At 39.3% G+C, this 18,804-nt stretch overlaps 1 protein-coding gene across 1 annotated transcript in view; it reads left to right on the top strand.

Annotated features, from left to right (window-relative positions):
• Window positions 1–18,310, top strand: part of CFAP20DC (CFAP20 domain containing) — a 261,842-nt gene extending 243,532 nt beyond the window's left edge. Inside the window, 2 exon segments of the mRNA XM_063115058.1 lie at window positions 6,017–6,111; window positions 18,198–18,310. Coding sequence (XP_062971128.1) covers window positions 6,017–6,111; window positions 18,198–18,310 — 208 coding nt within the window.
• The last annotated feature ends 494 nt before the right edge of the window (window positions 18,311–18,804 follow it).

The raw sequence follows: 18,804 nt of genomic DNA, 5'->3' as shown, positions 1-18,804 counted from the left end.
TGGGTGAGCTGGTCAGCCCACAGCAGCCTATATGCACAGCCCAGGTTCCACTGTCATTTTTGTTGGCTAGAGTACTTCCTCCATTAAATCATGACTCTGAGGGCAGGAACCGAGAGTAATTTATCCTGCAAACCCCAGGGCCTGGCACAGGAGAGTTCAGTAAATGGTCACTATATATATGAAGGAGCTAACTTGCTCTATACAATGTTTTGTGTATATGTGTACATACATGTAATATATTTATAGGAAATACATCAGTGAAATAAATGTATATAAAATAATCTTATAAACAAAATCTTTTTTTTTAAATGAAGTAATTGAAGCTATAGTCTATCTTAAATGAGGACATTTTCTTCAGTTCTGACTGTATAATTCAGCTCCATTCATGTAATGTTCACTGTCTAGCATGCAGGTTGAATGAAAACAACATGGTATTCCTTTTTGGCCAAGATTTTAATATTAGATCAATCTACCCATTGTGAAAATTCACAAAATAGTATTTACTTTTCATCTGCACTATCTTTTTCTATGTAGTATTTAATATGAATCCATTGTCTTGACTCTTGAATAAAACACCTCTTTGGTGACAGGAGAGGTGTGCCTAGGAGCCCTCTCTCTCCAGTTTCAAGAGGAGAGATGGGGTGGGAGGCCTGCCCGAGTCCTCCAGAGGGAGGAGGAGGAAGAGGAAGCTCCTGTACATGCTCAGAGAACAGACCTGACAGAAAGGGATGTTATCTACCAAGAGCTGGGGGCTTTTCATAACAGGGGGAAAGAGTCTGTCCTTGGGATAAAAGGATTATGGTCAGAGCTGAGGCAGCCAATGAGAGTATCAAGTCCAAAGTCCGAGGCAAGTATGGAAATGGTGGAACCCAGAGCAAGAACAGATGCTAGAGCACAGGTATCTGGGGTAAGAAGCAGACCAAGGAAATGGTTCAGAACTAAAACTAGGACTGGTGTGTTGTGAGTGAGCGTGAGTTAGAATTCCCCATGCACTGGATGTTTGCTGCTAATGTAGTGGAAGGCATAGAGGTTTAAAGGAGTTGAGCAAGAGTTAAGACAATGGGCTATCATTAAATATCACATATAAAACTATAAACATGTAAGGTAAAGGTGCTAGACTACACAGTTCTGCTTATTAACAAGTCACCAAAAAAAAGGGTACTGTTGAAAAAAATGAAGTTATTAAGTATGTACACAGCAAAATAGAAAACAAAACAAAAAAATGCCACCAGGGTGGAAAAATGGCATAACCTGGAGAGCAGCATTTCTCAAGTTGTGTTCTATGGTCCCAAGAGATGTAACAGCTCCAAATACATAAATTTGGGCAATGCTATGTTCTCTATTCTCCTCTTCAGAGATTCATGATGTTTTTAAGGCTATGAAAAGTTCTGCAAGAAAAAGTCCTGGTTGATTTTGTTCAGCTCAAAGTTTTCCATATTTTAGTTAACGTAGAAACTTTTTTCAAAAAATTATAGTTTGTAAATGCTTACTTAGCAAAAAGCCAAACAAATTAATTGCTCTGATTAAAAATGTCTTAATTGTATAAAATCTTCTAAATCTATCTTAAAATAGCATCACTTGTCAAGAGAACTCTAAGTCATTTTAAAAAGACAAAATTAGATGCACTTTACACCAGAATAAATTCACACCATATACCAGAATAAACTACAAATGGATCAGAATGTAAAAAATGAAGCCATGCAACTAACTGGAAAAAAAAGTGGGTGAATTTACATAGAACCAGGTTGCAGGCAAAGGCTTTCTAGCTATGACTCAAAATACAGAGGCAATAAAAAAAAATGATGGATGCATTTGAGTACATAAAAATAAAAAAATTTTTGCATAGCAAAACAACACCATAAGGAAAGACAAATGACAAAGTGAAGGAAAGAGACAAAAAACCTGATAGAAGCAAGGGCAGAAGGTATGAACAAACATATATATGTATATATATCATTCATATACATGCATGTACACCTATATACTACATAAATGGCCTTAAGCATATGAACACAGTCAACTCCACTCATAATTAGAAGGAATGCAAATCAAACCTACTTTAAAGTAACAGTTCTCACCTCTCAGATTAGAAAGCATTAGAATACTTAACAACATATTCTTGCAACATTGCTCTAGGGAAATCATCATTCTCATACATTGCTGGTGAGACTACAGATGGGTGCAACCCTTGGGAAGGGAATTTGTCAACATGTAACCAAGTCAAGTATGCATTTTCCTTTTGTTCCAAGAGTTCCACTTCTAGAAATTTACTCTGAAGATACACTTCCAAGGATACAAAAATAGATATGCCCAAGGTTATTCATTGAAGTGTTAATTGCAATAATTGCAAAATATTCAAAACATGCCCAATATAGGAGAGTGGTGAAATAAATGACAGTACATCCACATGGTGGAGTATTATGCATCTGTAAAAAAAAGAATGAGGAAGCTCTCTAGGAACTGGTATAGAGTGATTTTTAGGACGTATTATAAGCCAAAAAAAAATTTTAAGTATCGAAGAGTAACTAGAGTACACTACATTTTGCATAAGAAAGAGGGGAAGGAAAAATAGACATGTATCTGTTTATTTTTTACAAAACGAAACACAGAAAGGCAATACCAGAACTAATGAAATTTACTCCCTACAGAGGGGTGGGTGGAGATGGAGTGAAAGAAATAAGGGGATGAGAATAGACTGGAAGGGATGGGAGGATGGGACTCTTACCTGAACATGTCTTTCTGTGTAATTTTGACTTTTAAATTGTTACTGTTTTATGTAGTCAACAACAACAAAAGTAATAAAAATCAAGAAGAATGAAGAAAAAAACCTGAATTATAATACAAACAGAACCAGATGGCTCTACTTGTATTTCAAATGGATGATATAAGCACACTGAGGTGGAGGGAAAGAGCTAACCCAAGTAAATTTTGAACATGGTATTTTGACTAAAGGAAGGAACTATACACAAATAGAGAACTCTAGAGAGTAGGTTTGAGGTAGGTCTTTTGGGGAGGGGGTTGGTTTGGTTTTATTGGGTTTTGTTTGTTTTATTTTGTTTTTGTGGAAATTTTGTTTTGCTTAGCAATTCTGAAACTACTTTTGGTGTGCTCTATAATCAGAAAATAAGTAAATGAATTGAGGGTAACGGGAGCCAGTTTCCTCAACATCAGAAGGGAGTTGTAAATATGGAAAGAGAAAGGATGAGAATGAATCTGCAGTATTGAATTATTACTGGATGAATTAATGAGTACCCAGTTATAAATCAGAGGTCATCAAAAGTGTTCTGTAAAGGACCAGATAATAGATATAGTCATGTGATGGGGATACATTCTGAGAAATATGTCATTAGGCAATTTTGTTGTGTGTGAAGATCATAGAGTGTACTTACACAAAACAAGTTGGTATAGCCGACTACACACCTCCAGCTTCATTATAATCCTTGGGGCCACCATCATATATGCAGTCCGTTGGTGACCAAAATGTCATTATGCAGCACATGACTGTACATAACTCTGTCAATGTAACACAAGAGCAGCTATAGACATAAATAAGCATGGCTGTATTCCAGTAACAATTTATGTGTGGACACTGAAATTTGAGTTTCATATAATTTTCATGTGTCATGAAACATTTTAATTTGTTTAACCGTTTAAAAATGTAAAAACCATTCTTAGAGTGCAGGCTATATAAAAGACTTGGCCCATGGGCCATAGTTTGCCAACCCATTTAGACACATAGATAATAGCAAGCATGATAAAGTATTAAAATTGGGGAATCTGAGTGAAGGATGGATATTCAGAAGTTATTTGTACTACTCTTATGACTTTTCTATAAATCTGATTTATTGCTTTTAAAACCATAAAAAGAAGATCACTATACTTTCCATAGCTACTGCTAAGAAGGAAAGACATTAATCCAATCATTGGTCTCAGAAGTGAATGTTTTGCTTTTCATAACATTCACACAACAATCCCTACCTACATTTGCCCCCATCCTGTGGACCATGACTAGGAACTCCTGCTGCCATGATGTAGAGTTTCTGATTTATAGCTGGGGTGTCATCATATGATAACATTATTTTCTCCTGTTCATCCTTGCTCTCCATCACTCTTAATGTAATGAGGTCATTGGGCTGGAAATTTGTATATGACCTTGTAATTTTCTGTAATGTAGGAATTTTTTGGTCTGCTATAATTAAATGGACTAAATAAAAAGTGCTTATCAGAAAATGCCCCATTAGCTTGGAAGTCTGTGACAAATCCTTTCTGATGTCCTTAATGTGTTGTTATGAAATTCAATTACACAGCATGCTCACCTTGCTTATTTCACCAGCCATAATCTAGTGACAGCTGTGGTGAGCAGTGACTGAAAGTATCGTAAAATATTACAAATAGGAATTGGGTAATTTTTACATTAAGATTTTTTTTTATACTGGAAGAGTGAGTGGCTTGCAAGGAAAACCTCTACTGTGCAGACTGGAAATCATTCTGCCATCCTTTACTGGTTTAATTACAACAAACCCAAATTCTCACCTTGTTTTATCGTTGTAGTCAAGGCCACGTCATGATCTTCATTGATAATGAAGATGGTGGTAGTCATAGCTAAAATTTATTGAGTGCTGACTCTATTCCTAGCCATTACAAATGTTTTTGATCCATTTTTTCCATTTAATCCTAACAACAAATTCTGAAGTACTATTATCTCTTTTTTACAGATGAGGCTGAATGATACTAAGTGACTTGGCCAAGAAAACATTGAGTCGATATTAGCCTGGAGAGCCAGTGCTCTTAGCTGTTTGTTGGGACTGTCTCACATTGTACTTTATGTGTCATGAGACATTATTTTAAATTTTTTAACCATTAAAAAGTGTAAAACCATTCTTAGTTTGCAGGCTGTTTAAGGGCAAACAACAATAAACTTTTGAGAGGAATAGTCATCACTTAGTTGATGTATTTATCAAACAACTGGTTAGTTAAATGATTGACTCCATATTAGCCAATTTATAAAACTGAATACTAATATCTGGGACTGTTTCCCATTGTAGATAAAGTCAGTAGGAAATACAGGAATTTAGAAAGAAATTGTCTGGTTATGAGGACATGTTCCTGCTGAGAAGTATAAGGTAAATGATACAGGGTGCTAATATCAATGCAAGAAATAGAGTGCACATTGGAAAACCCTCTCCATTCCCCGGCCTGCTCCCATTCACTGGAGAAACTCAGTAGCAAGTTTGGGGGTGAGAAGGGCTGGCAGTAGAACACACAGTGACTCATGCATTCTGGATATCGCCGACTTGAGTTGCACCCACCCAGTTATCTGCTAGAGGGAGCAGGAGACAGGAAATTGTGGAGGAGGGTAGAAAGTAAAGAGATTGGGAAATGAGGTTGGAAGTTTGAGGCAGAAGGACAGGGAATATGGGCGGTGTTTTCTGGCGTTGTTTTGCCCCCATTCATAATAGCAGAACTGCATGAACACATCACTCAAGGGCCTGGCAGCCTTTGCGCTCCCTTCTCTTGCCTTCCGCTGCTCTAAAGCCCTGACTTAATACATACTGACTGCCACCATCACGGCAGTTCCGTGACAGCCCCAACACTAACGTCCATCTTGAGTCGCTATATGGAACATTGTCATCTGTGACATAACGACATGTGACCTTGTCAGACTTTCTTACCTGAAGATCGTTTCATCTCTGCTGCATTTCTTCTGAGTTACTGAAATAATTTTCTTGTATGAGAAAAACCATGCTACAGCTTAATGGCAACAACAATAAATTTTTGAGAGGGATAGTCATCATTTAGTTCATGTATTTATCAAACAACTGGCTAGTTAAGTGATTGACTCCATATTAACCAATTTACAAAACTGACTATTAGTATCTGGACATTTTGTCTTTCTGAAATATGAAGGAAGAAAAATGTTTCTTTGTGGAAGCCTCACGGAATTGAAAATCCAGGGAAAACATAAAATCCATATATGAAATTACAGAAATGTTCATTCACTTTCTTTTGTTTTCAGGGACTGGTTAAATATGCTGAGTCCACCAATTGTTCTTCCCAGTCAACAGCCAGACGAGCAGCATCTGGATTCTTCTGGAAGTCTGAGTGCTCAAGGTGGGAATATGAAAAATGCTATGCATAAAAAATAAAAATAATTTATTGTAAGTAGAGAAAATCAGTCGCTTTGAGATGCCACCATTTTCATTAAATGCAGATCATTTAGGCTTACGTATGCAAAATAACATAACCTCTGCCTCATTTTTTAGGATGATGGGTTCTTCACAACTCAAAAGAACAAGAGAGAGAAATTATCCTTGTTTTTCCAAAGGTTAATACCAGGGCAAAATATAGTTTAAGGCCTAAGAGCATGACTTTGGTGTCAAATTGACCTTCATCTGAATCCCAGCTCTACCAATTCTCACTATGTGACCTTTATGAATTGTGGCTCCTGCATCTGTAAAACAATCCTAATAATAGATAGTACCCACCTGATAGTTTCTTGTGAAGATTTGCTGAGGTACTATACATGAAGCACTTAGAATAGTGCCTACCAAATACTAGCTGTTGTTATTATTGTGAAGCAAACTCAGTACTCCAACATCACTGACACATGCATGTTTTCATTAATACAGAGACACAGACTTTTCATTCAAGCAAAGGCTGTCATGATAGTTATCAGTAATGTAAAAATCAGAGTAAGTAGGAATGAAAATTTGCCTGGGGTTCCCTTGTTGGCCCAAGCCATCAAGATGAGCCATTAGTTTCTGGTTGTGAGCTGGGAACTTGACTGCCAGGAGTGCTGGAGGAGGAACAGAAAAGAATCTTCGGTGAAAAGAGAGGGGAGGAGATGGCAGGGGTCGGGGGATCACAAGTGCATAATTGGAGTGACAAATAACCTCAGAGTGGGGCTCACTGAGACAGTTTTCTGGGCTGAATTTTGAAGATGGAAGGGCTACATATGAAGCTTTAAAAAAATGGAAGTGAAACCAATATAAATTGCTCCAACAAAAGTGCCAGTTTTTTGGTTTTTGGTTTTTTTCTACCTGCCCCAGGGAGAAAGTTGATCCCATTTTTCTTCAGGTATGGAGAATTCAGAGTGAGAGCTCATACATTTGAGTTGTATGTTTTGGCTGCCCAAGGGATAGAGATGTCTCTGTGATTTACTGTCTGGAATAGATTTTGCCCCTCAAATTGGGAATATTTTTAGAGGTGTACATTTATAATTACTTATGACAGAAAAATAGAATCTTGGCTGTCAGGAGGAGACCTTGCTGTGAGGGAACAAGTAATATGTTATATTAAGTGTCCTAAATATGCAACGGGAACCCAGAGTGTGGTCCTTGAGCAAAGGCACCCAAGATGTATATTAATGATAAGTGGCTGAAAGGATGTCTTTCTTAGCATCACCATTGCAAAGCGTGGGTCTCACAGCAGGAGCTCAGTTATGTTGAAGGTAAACAGAAGTCCCACTGAGGGCAAATTAACAGATTAAATTCAGAGAATTGTTAAAGTGTGCTGGCCAGTGTTGACCAGATCAGGCACCCCTTCTGCCTACCACCCTAGATTTTATCAGCTGTTCCCTTTCCCTTTTCTCATATGCTTGGGTGTTTTGTGGTTAATTAATACCATCAAATTATTTCCTGTTTGGTGTTTCCTATTTGGTTAATCTTTACAGTTTAATGGCATAGTTTTAGACAGTATAGCATGGTCAATACTTACCAATATATTGAGAGTGTTTCCATCTGTTTCTCAAAGAAATATAATGGGCTTAAGTTTTCAGTTTATATCATCGAAGGGCAAGGGAGCCATGGTTGTAGGCAGTCTGGGACTCTTCCGGGGTTTCTGTTGCACAATACCATTGATTTAGCACTTACTGTGTGCCAAACAGTGTGCTGAGTCAGTACATTTAGCCTTCACAGCACCACCGTGAGAAAGTTACTATTTGTGTGTTTTTCCAGCTAAGGAAAGTTACTATTTATGTGTGTTTTCCAGCTGAGGAAACTGAGGCACAGAGCTCTTCAGTAACTTGCCCAAAGTCACATAACTACTAAGTGGCACAGCTAGAATTTGAACCCAAGCAGCCTGGCCCCAGAGCCCAACCACTATATCTTTATACTTTTGGGTTTTTAATCAGGTAAATAGATTACCTACTCAAAAAATAATAAGGAATTGAAAAATTATTTCCCTATTGAGATGTCCTGACCTACAGGAAAAACAAATTAAAACATTTCAAGGGCTATGATGCTAAGTTAAGGAAAAAAAAGAAACGGAGCTTTCTGGTCGCCTGTTCCAGCCTAGACCTGCCTCTCTCTCCCACCAATGCTTGTTAGAGATGACAGGTAGCCACAGCTGGCCAGATCCAGGGCAGGGCCAAGGAAAGGAAGAGCTGAATGAAGGACAAATTCACTGGACTGTGGAACTGCAGGGCCTGGGATAGGTATGTAGCCTATTTCGGTAAAGGCCTACCCAGACAGTCTTATCTACATAGGTCAGTCTCCCACCCACTGTGTTCTCTCACTTCGTCTCCTAACGTTTTCTTCACAGTTCATAAATCTCGATTTGTTTACTTGTTCATTGTCTTTTCCTAAGTAGGCTATGAGACTTTTTTTGTTTTGTTTTTTATTGATTGATTATTATGAATATTCATGGGATACGAATTACCAGAAATTGCTTTTTATACCCCGTGTCCCCACCCAATTGTCCCCCAGCCACCTGGCTATGAGTTTTTAAGAGTAGAGACTTTCTCAGTTTGCTCACTCCTGGATCCCTGGCGCCCTGTGCAATTTCTGGCATATATTACATTCTCTAAATTGTCATTAGAAAGAAGAAAGAGAGGGAAGAAGGGTGGCAAATATTCTTCAACTGATCATTTCTTATAACAAATTCGGGGGGAAAAAGTAGGGCAATTCGTTGAAATCTGACTTCCAGTTTTCCTCCCCAATTCCAATTTTTTGGTATATTTCTAAAATTCAACCATGAGAGTATTGAACTTAAACCCATATATTTTAGCAATTAAAAAGTTATAGATCGCCTTATGCAGTGGCTTGTAAAAATTATTTATAAGCAATGAAAACTTTTCTTTGAAGTAAAATCTCATATTGGAATCCCAATATACAGAAGAGAAAAAAGCAGAATCCTGTCCTGGAGCTCTGGTGAGCCAGTTAAAACACTGATGTGCTTCAACCCCCTCAGTTTGCCTAAAGAGGTGAATGACTTGTCCAAGGTCAAATGCCCAGTCAGAGCCTGAGCTAGGATTAGGACCCAGCTTCCTCCACATGAACGCCCTTCTACAGAGCTGCTTCACTGGGATGTGAGAATGGTTTGTGGGGGCTGACTTACAGGGAAACGGGATCTCCCATCTTTGGGCTTTAGGATAAAAATAATCATTGCTAGCATTTTATCTTTCTGTGTTCCAGACACTTCAATGCTCACAATAGCCTACTGAGCTGTGGGTTCTGTTATTGTCCCCATTTTCCACATGGTCCACTGGGACTTAGAGCTGCAAAGTGATGTGCTCAACCACCAGGTCTCCATCAGAGATGGAGAGGCCAAGACACATCTGTGCAGCTGGAGGTATAACTGCACTTTCACAGCAAGGAAAGGTGGCCTGATGAATCCATGATTCTAGAAACCTTACCCCAGGCCATACAAAAGTAAGTGCATGAGTTATATCTAACTCCTCAGAAGCTCCTGTCCTTACTTTATTCAGTAGGAGTTTGTGTCACAGTCACGGTTTCTGCTCGGCACAGAATGTCTCAAGTGTATAAATGCCACCTTCAAGTAAACAGCCCATTTCCAGTGGAGCTGGCCAGGGCCAGGAACTGCACTGTGCTCTGATCTCTGCTGTCTGCCTGCATGGAGAACAGCCCGCTCTTCACAGTTCCTCCTGGGCTCTGATATACTTGTTGAATATCAATCACCATGGCCATGGGTGCCCTTAACACTTACTGAAAGTGTGTTTTCCTGAAGCTCACATGAAATGTAAAAATAGGAAGTTAAGATTTCAGAACTTACTCAAGAAAACCACCAAACTGACCTTTTGAAAATGAACCATACTTAGCTCGAAGAATAGTTGTCAAATTGTTTTTGACATTTGTTCCTTTACAGATATGACCCTTAAATTATTCATGCTTACCAGCTCCAAAATGGAATAATAATGACCTCTCTTGTCAGCCTGTAGACCTCTCTGGCAGTTTACATAGATTTTGAGTAAGAAAGGCATTCAGAAGGGTTTTTAAAGTTGCCAGAGTCTCATAAAAATAACATTCTTGTACCATTTTTTATGGCAAAGCCACATAAGATATTCTTTTACGAACATTGATTAATCTCTCAAAAGACATAAATAGGCAGCAGATGTTTATTTTGCAGATATAATATCCAAATTACTCATATAGAATGTACTGAAGTCTCATGGCTCCTCACAGCTAACCAGAGAGAGGGTGTCTGGCTGCCTGCTCTACTCCAGCAGAGGAATCCTCTCACTGTCCTCCTGTTTACAGCCTCATAATTATTTGACATTTACCCAGTACTCTGAGTCTGAAAGTTATGCATCATTGAACAACTGTGGTATACCCAGTGCTAGGACATAGTAAACACTATGTAAATATTAGATGAGCGAGCGAGTGGATCTTCTGGCCATGGGAAACATGAGGATGATGTGATCTACTCTTTGTATCTTCCTTGTACCTTGGAGACTTATTTAAGATGCAAGGGAGACCTTCTCCCAAGAGAGCAATTTTGTTGATGTAAAACTCATAATAGAAGTTAGCATTAATAAAGCACTGCTGTGCGTTATCTCATGGTGACTTCTCCTAGCACTGCCCGGCATGGGGTTCTGTTATGTCCCCGCTTTACGGAGGAGGTGAAGGAGCCAGCCTGGGTCACAGACACACCGAGTGTGGAGCAGGATGCTGACCCAGGCCCCTCTGACCACAGCGTCCACACCCTTAACTCCCACACTGCAATGTGACCACAGAATCCCCACGTAGGTTAATAAGAACTGCAAGACTAAATGTCCATGGCAATTTTTTAAGTTTGGTAAGTTCTCTCTTCTTGAAGCTTTCTGGATAAAATACAGTCATGGGTCACTTCACAATGGGGATATGTCCTGAGAAAGGTGAGAAAGGCAATTTTGTTGTGGGAACATCACAGAGTGTACTTACCCTCGCCTGGATGGTACAGCACACCTATGCTGCATGGTATAGCCTGTGGCTTCTGGCTGCCAACTTCTACAGCATGTTACTGTACTAAATACTGTAGGCAGTTGTAACACAATGCTAAGTATTTGTGTATCTAAACCTACCTAAACATAAAAAAGGTACAGTAAAAATACAATATAAAAGATAAAAAATGGTGTATACCTGTGTAGGGCACTGACCATGCATGGGGCTTGCAGGACTGGCAGGTGCTGTGTGTGAGTCAGTGAGTGGGTGGTGAGTGAGTGTGAAGCCTGGGACATCACTGTGCACTGCTGTAGACTTTATGCACACTGTACACTTAGGCTACACTAAGTTTATTTTTAAAAACAAAGTAATTGTGCTATGATGTTTCAATGGCTATGATGTCACTAGGTGATAGGAATTTCTTGTCTCTATTAAAATCTTATGGGACCAATGCAATCCATCTAACCGAAATGTCATTGTGCGGTGCATGACTGTAGTACTCTCCTTAGTACTCTCCTTAGACCCGTATTGCCCCCACCTCAACTCTCGGCTTATAAAATGTTCATAGTATTTATGTCATTCTTGAAACCAGAATCCCTGCCCCTTCGCTGTGAGGCAACTAGCTGCCTTTTATTCTCTGTTTAACCTTGGGGGTGGGAGTTATTTTCCCGGGGGTGGGAGGTGGGACACAGCGGCACTGTCCTCTGTGGACCAGGAGGAAGTTATTTTCTCTCATACAGCTATCAGGGTCCGGGGGTGTCTTCTCTGCAGAGAAGTGATTAGAGAGGGGGGAAATCAACACTCTCACTAGGATAAAGAGATGCCTTCTTTTCAGGCGCACTAGACGTGAAGTGACCTCTTCAGTAGAGATGTAAACACATTGCTGCTGTGTGAGGCTCTCTCCCCTGTTCCAGAACTACCCCACCTACTTAGCACCCAAATGCAACCCAGAAGAGGTCCTGGCCCAGTATGTGGGTCCAGCTTCCCCTTGCTGGAATTGGGATGCATTTTCCCATAGCTTAATGTTGACGCCTTGCCTGAAATCAGGTTCTTAAGACACTATGGGCTTCAGAGCTCAATAACATGGTTAGGGACCTTTCTGCCTTCTAACAAAGCACATTCAGAGTTGTAAACCACACATTTGCGAGCGCACATCTGAGTTACTGCATATTCCTGAAAAAAGTGAAATTGCAATAATTCCTAATTAATTATCCATGTCCTTCAACATATCACTTAAAATGGCATTTTCCAAGTAAAATACAGACACCAGTTTCTACAAAAGGAGTGATGTACTTACTTCCCAAATGACACCTGAACTGTGTTCATGGCATGTTATTTGCCTTCCAATATAGCTTTCTATTGTGGTTATTAGAGGCTGGGAAGGGGAGAGGGGATAGGAAGAGATTGGTTAACAGATACAAAATCACAGCAAGTTAGAAAAAATAAGTTCTAGTTGTCTATAGTAATACTGCTCACCTGTAATTAAAAATAATTTATTGTATGTTCTCAAACAGCTGGAAGAGAGGAGCTCAAAAGCTCTCATCACAAAGAAATGATACATTTTTGCGATGATGAATATGCTAATTTCCCTGATTTGAACATCACACATTGTTTGCGTGTATTGGAATATAATTCTGTACCCCATAAATAAGTACAATCAGTACGTGTCAATTAAAATTTTAAAAAATTATAGAACAAATCCATAAAACAATATGTCTTTCTAATAGAAGAAACTATCTTTTCATCATTTTTACTTCATTGTTGGTCACTTATTTTTCTCCGATTTGAGGGCACATGTTTTCTGAGGACCAAAATTCAGCAATTCACAGTGATCTTTCTCGGATTTTAGTGCAAGTTAATTTTGCCCTACTGTGAGATATGTTGGTGGAAGAGTTTACAAGTACTCAGCAGAATCTTATCTAAAATGTCATCTTTATTGATCTTAAGGCTGACTGCGCCAAATGCTGAGCCCTCACTGCTGAATTGTTTAAACAATAGTGTATTAGTATGCACATAAAAATACAGTCAATCAGTTCTAAAGATCTATAGGAGAGAAAATGCATTAACTTTTTAAAAAAATTCTAGATGGCAGCATCAGAAAATCGAATATCAAGTGCAGTGTCTTGATTCAGAGATTTTAAATCTGATAAACTGGTGCCACATCATTTATTTTCAAGGTTGAGGACTTAGTTTGCACGTATAGGTTTTCTATTATCTACGGTTAAAATGCATTAAATATGGATAATTAAACATTTGTATTAATTGACTTTCAAAAGGTGAACTGGTGGGATTATTTAGCCGAGCTGATCTAACCAAGGGGAGGGCAGCCAATATTGCTGCATTTGGTCCGGCTCCACTGGGTTTCTTCTGATATTGCTGTTAAACAATTTCAAAGTGGATGAGGCTGAAAGTTTCTAAACAGCTTATTACCTGGAAGGTAATTTTATTTCACTAGACATGGCTTTATTATGTGAAGAAGAGTAAAAATGTAATTTGAACCCCTGTCCAGATGCTCTTAGTCTGGAAGCAGAAAATGATTTTATTTGTTAATTTGTCCTTTTAGAGCTTCTGTAGCCAGTCTTTAAATAGAGCAATTTAGCATTTTGAGGAAAAACAAACTCTGCACTATCCAAGAATATAATTGAAAATTACCCCATACCCATGCACGATAATTACCTTTCAAAACATTTTCTAGTGCTTGACATCATAGTGGTAATTGCTTAATGATACCATAATTTCATTACGTAGGGATTACAATGGCAAAATGATGTAAGTTGGAGGCTTTGAAAATTAAGTTACAATGAAAACAAAACCTTTTATGTATGTTTAAAGCACTTGTTTCAATGTAAAATTATACATAATCTCACCCAATTTTTGTATGGATGTCATTGTAGGTAGTTTTAAAATTCATCCATTTAAAACTTTGGCAATAAAAACTGCAAAACATCTCTTAGTCCGCATGGTTATAATGCATGAGGTTCCAGTTTTACAGTGATATGTATTGGAACAAATGCATTTATATAGCAGTTATTGCTCCAGTTTGCATGCATTTTGTAGCAAAACCTCTACCAATGAATTGGATCCACCTCGATCCCTTCACAATTGGGCGATAAAGATCAATGGCCCATTACAATGCTTGTTTTCATCTTGAAAGATTCTTGACTGGTGGTAAAATGTATTAATTTTTCTAACTTAATAGCACAAGCCTAAAAACTTATCTTTTTGGAAGGTACGTGCACAGAACGCACTCATATAGCCTATAACTCTTATGTGCCAGAGGTCAGAGTTCCCCCCAATGTGTTGATGGAGTAAAGACAGGAAATCAACTGGCAGATCCCTGAGAGAGTTTGACTCATAATCATTCACCTCCATAAATGTGATTTTAACATTATACTTATTGGAAAAATTAGTTTTACTTTTTGAAACATACATGATTTTGGTTATAAGAACTGTTTTTATTTAAAAATGACTTCATCATAATGTTCTATTTAAAACTAGTTGGGGGCTACTGTTTCATTCAGATCCATTATACAGACACAGTATAAATGAACTGTATAAATGAACTTACCCCTCTTGTGTCTAGCTCAGGTATTCTACGTTTTCCAAGATGATGATTATAACAACATTTATTGAGTACTCACTGTGTGTGTGTATTATCTCATTTAAGAACTATGACAGGTACTATTATTATCTTTTCTTTACATGTGAGGAAACTGAGGCTCACAGCAGTGAATTTTCCCAATATCCCACTGCTGCAATGTGGTAGAAATGGGATTTAAACCCAGGTCTTTCTGACTCCATTGTCTAAATGTCATACTGCCTCTATGATGCTTTAAGCCGTATCAGTACTTCTGAGTTACTAAAAAAGTTATATGTAGCCTATAGTTCATGATTTATTTTATTATTATTATCCTTAATAGTAATAGTAACTACCATTTATTGAACAATTACTATGTCCACTATGCTATGCATATTACCAGTGTCCAATTTAATCTTCCACAAAACCCTATGAAATAGGCATTGTTATTCCCATTTTACAAACAAGGAAACCCAGGTCCATAGACTGCCAGCCTACAGTCTTTTTGTGTGTGTCTTTTTTGTGACTGGTAAGGGGATCGCAACCCTTGGCTTGGTGTTGCCCACACCGCGCTCAGCCAGTGAGCACACCGGCCAGCCCTATATAGGATCCGAACCCGTGGTGGGAACGCCGCTGCGCTCCCAAGCGCCGCACTCTCCCGAATGCGCCACGGGGCCGGCCCAAGCCTACAGTCTTGAGGGCAGTAAAAAGTGGATCTGTCATTCACCCCTGCCTGTGTTGGGTTCTAGAGTCCATGGGTGCTCTTAGCCAGTCTGCAGTAGCAACTCCCAGTTTAACACCTTTTGTTTCATGTGTGCATGTCACATCCACAAGTAGACTGTGCCCAGCTGAATCACATACAGGCACACAGTAGATAATTATTGATAAACTGATTTTGTTCATTTCTCTGAAATAGCCCACATATTCAAGGGATGAAGGAGTGAATATCTGAAAGTAAAGGAGGTATACACTCTCTTTTGATGTGCAGACAAGACCTAAGAGGTCATCTTTGATATGGAATGATCATTTGAAAAACTCTCAATCTGTCTTACTTAAAAGGAGGACAGAGGCAGGGCCTCAGGGACCACTTCTAAGGCAACAGAAGAAAATGAAAGATTTCCTTCTCTGATTTTCTGTTCTTAATTAGAAATTGTGCAGGGTGCTCTATTAATCTGATGTGGTCATTAGCTAATTCCTGTCATACTTCAAGGATACAACCACTGTAACCAAGAGTCGCAGAGGCTTATCAAAGGCAAAGGACGGATCATTGGATCTGGTCCCCTCTTCTATGCAGGGTTCATCCACAAAATCCTGCACAAATGGTTGCCTCAGTCCCCACTTCAGTCTCCCTGGAATACATGTTCCATTGGCGGGTCAGCTCTAATGCTTAGAAAATTCTTCCTCGCGCTGAGCCAAAATATGGCTTCCCGTTACATCTTCCCATTAACCCTGTTCTTCCTCCTGGAACCCCACAGGATCTTCTCAGCTTCTCACTCCTGTGTCACCCTCATACACTTAGAACCAGAAGGCTGTTGCCACCTTCACGAAGCTTTCTCTTTTCTGGAGTTAATAACCCCATTTCTTTTGGGCTTATTGAGCTATTTGCCTCTCACAGGAACTCTCACGTTTGCCAATAGTTTTTGAAATATGAGAAATCAAATTTCTTTTGTTTCCAAACGTGATTTTTTTAACTTTTGTTTTACTGTTTACATTGAGTTGCTTACATAAGAACCCTTGGCACTGGAGCCATCTCAGACTAATGGCCTCCTATTAATTTTTTTAACAGTATAATAAAGAGAAAACTGAACTGAGAGTCTGGAAAACCAAGTTCATCCCCAGTTCTGCCTCTACCTCAACAGGCAACTCAGATGAGCTATTTAACTTTGCAGTCCCTGGTTCCTTCATCCATAAAATGGGTACGATAATTCCTGCCTACTTCACAGGGTCATGAGGGCCAGGTGAGCTACCGCATGGGAAAGTGCTTTCTAAGCCATCGAGGGCTCTCCCAGTCGAGGTATTAGTAAGCAAGGCAGACTTAATCATTCCTCTGGTAAACTCCACTCTTTAAGAACTGCTAGCCCTGTGCTCTACTCACAGGAGTCAGCTGATTTCACCTCTCCCCGTTTCACTGCACACTCTTTGAGAACAAGGCCTATTCTTGTAATCATCATGTCCCTAACACCTCGCTCCATGCCTGGCTCAGAGAAAGAGCATGTTAAATGTGTTTTGGATGGTTAGAAGAAGGATGGGCAGAGGAATGGCTGTGGTATGGTTTCGAACCCCCTCTTTAACATCCGGGCATCACTCCCTTGGACTTAACTCCAGTTCGTCAATGTCCCATCAGTGCCCGTGCACAAACTTGGTCTGATTTTGGCTAAGTAAAGTGGAATCCTACCACCACTCCCTTAGACTGGGCAGTGACACTTAAGATCATGGGCTTTTATTCATGCCCACCATCCAGTCCCTTCTGAAGTTGACCCTGGTGAGTTCACAGCCCAAAGGCTCGCTTTCCTTTGCTCTTTGCTAGTCTGTGCTAACGAAGAAAGAGGGGGATTGTCCTAATCCCCCCTTCTCCCTCAGCCTTCTCTGATCCTCTTCTGCTTGGGGTCTTGACCTTCAACCTCTGAACTCCAGGTACATGGACTTTCACAAGAACTCAGAAGTCACTCACACACAAATACTCGAGTACTTAGCACAATGCTGGGCACATAAAAGATGCACAGGAAATATCTTTGTAAAACAATTTTTTTCAATTCATGCCTTTTGTTGGAAACCAACCAAACTTTGATAATGACTTGGGCAGTGGAGTTCTCTTCATCCAAGCCATCTAAATGGCTGTCACAAGAAAAATGATCAAGCCATGTTCATATCCCCAGCAAACTTGATGGCCCTTCTTACCACTAATAAAACTACAGACCACCTGACATGTTTTCTATGTGTTCTCTACTTTATGTATCTTATATTTCTAAATAACTTTATTATTTTAATTTTTACTTACCTGATAGCTTTCTTAGGATGTATGAAGGTTGAATTCTCTGTTTTATCACTTAATTTGCACTGTTTTGCATTTGGTACAGCTGTGGCCTGTGAAGAAGTTTAGGACTGTGATAATTAACTTTTGGATCCTGCCCAAGTTTCCCTAATCCTAATTACTGAGCATAACTCTTTAGTCCTTTGGCTCTTTCTCTTTTTTCTTTCCCCTTCCTGCCAGTTCTCCACACTGTTTTTCCCATCCTTTATGGTGAAGCCAGCCTTCTGATCGCAGGTGTTTATTCTCTCTCTTACACTGCGTAAGTGGACCCTCATCACTTCCACCAAGCTCCTCCCTTTCAGCCTAAGGACGCAGCCCGCATAAAGAAAGTCCCCCAGGAGAGATGGCGATTCCTGCCCTTCCCCAGTTGCAGGTTAGGCATTCCAGGCCAAGCCAGCAGCTAATGTGTCTGTGGTTCCCCTTCCCACAGGTGAAGAAGACCTGAGTGTGGAAGAGGATGAGGAAGTGCTGACTCTGTTGTATGACCCATGCCTGAACTGTTACTTTGACCCCCAGACTGGGAAATACTACGAGTTGGTGTAATCCCTCCTTCCAGGGCACAGAATGGCCACCCCGCATCGGAGCAGGTTGGCAGTTCGGTCTGTTAAGGAAGCACTACAAGTTGTGTGTTGAGCAGGCCCATGGAATCAGAGAAAAATGGACTCATTTTGTAAATAATGTTCAATGTTAAGCATTCCTACATTCTTTTTGTAGATGTGTGTGATTTTGAAACTGTGGCAGAATTAATATAGAGACAAGATTTTAGGACTTTGAATTGGTTCTTATTTGTTCATTCTCATCCTACGTATAATTTTGTTTATTTCATATAATTTTACATGAACGAATTAAGTTATTCATTCAAATGTCTTACAGTGTTATCTGTAAATGATGGCTTGATATACAGAAAATGTATTCTTGTTTAAAAGATGTCTGGGTACTTCTTACTTCATGACATATTTGTATTAAAAATAAAGTATGATCGTCAGAAGAATACCTTTTAAACTGCTTCTTTTTATTCACCCCACTTTTTTTTACCA

Source organism: Cynocephalus volans, chromosome 11 (genome assembly GCF_027409185.1).
Source record: "Cynocephalus volans isolate mCynVol1 chromosome 11, mCynVol1.pri, whole genome shotgun sequence".
NCBI classification, from domain to species: Eukaryota; Metazoa; Chordata; class Mammalia; order Dermoptera; family Cynocephalidae; genus Cynocephalus; species Cynocephalus volans.
The sequence above is the reverse complement of the archived record's forward strand: the minus strand, read 5'-3'. Positions and strand labels throughout refer to the sequence as shown.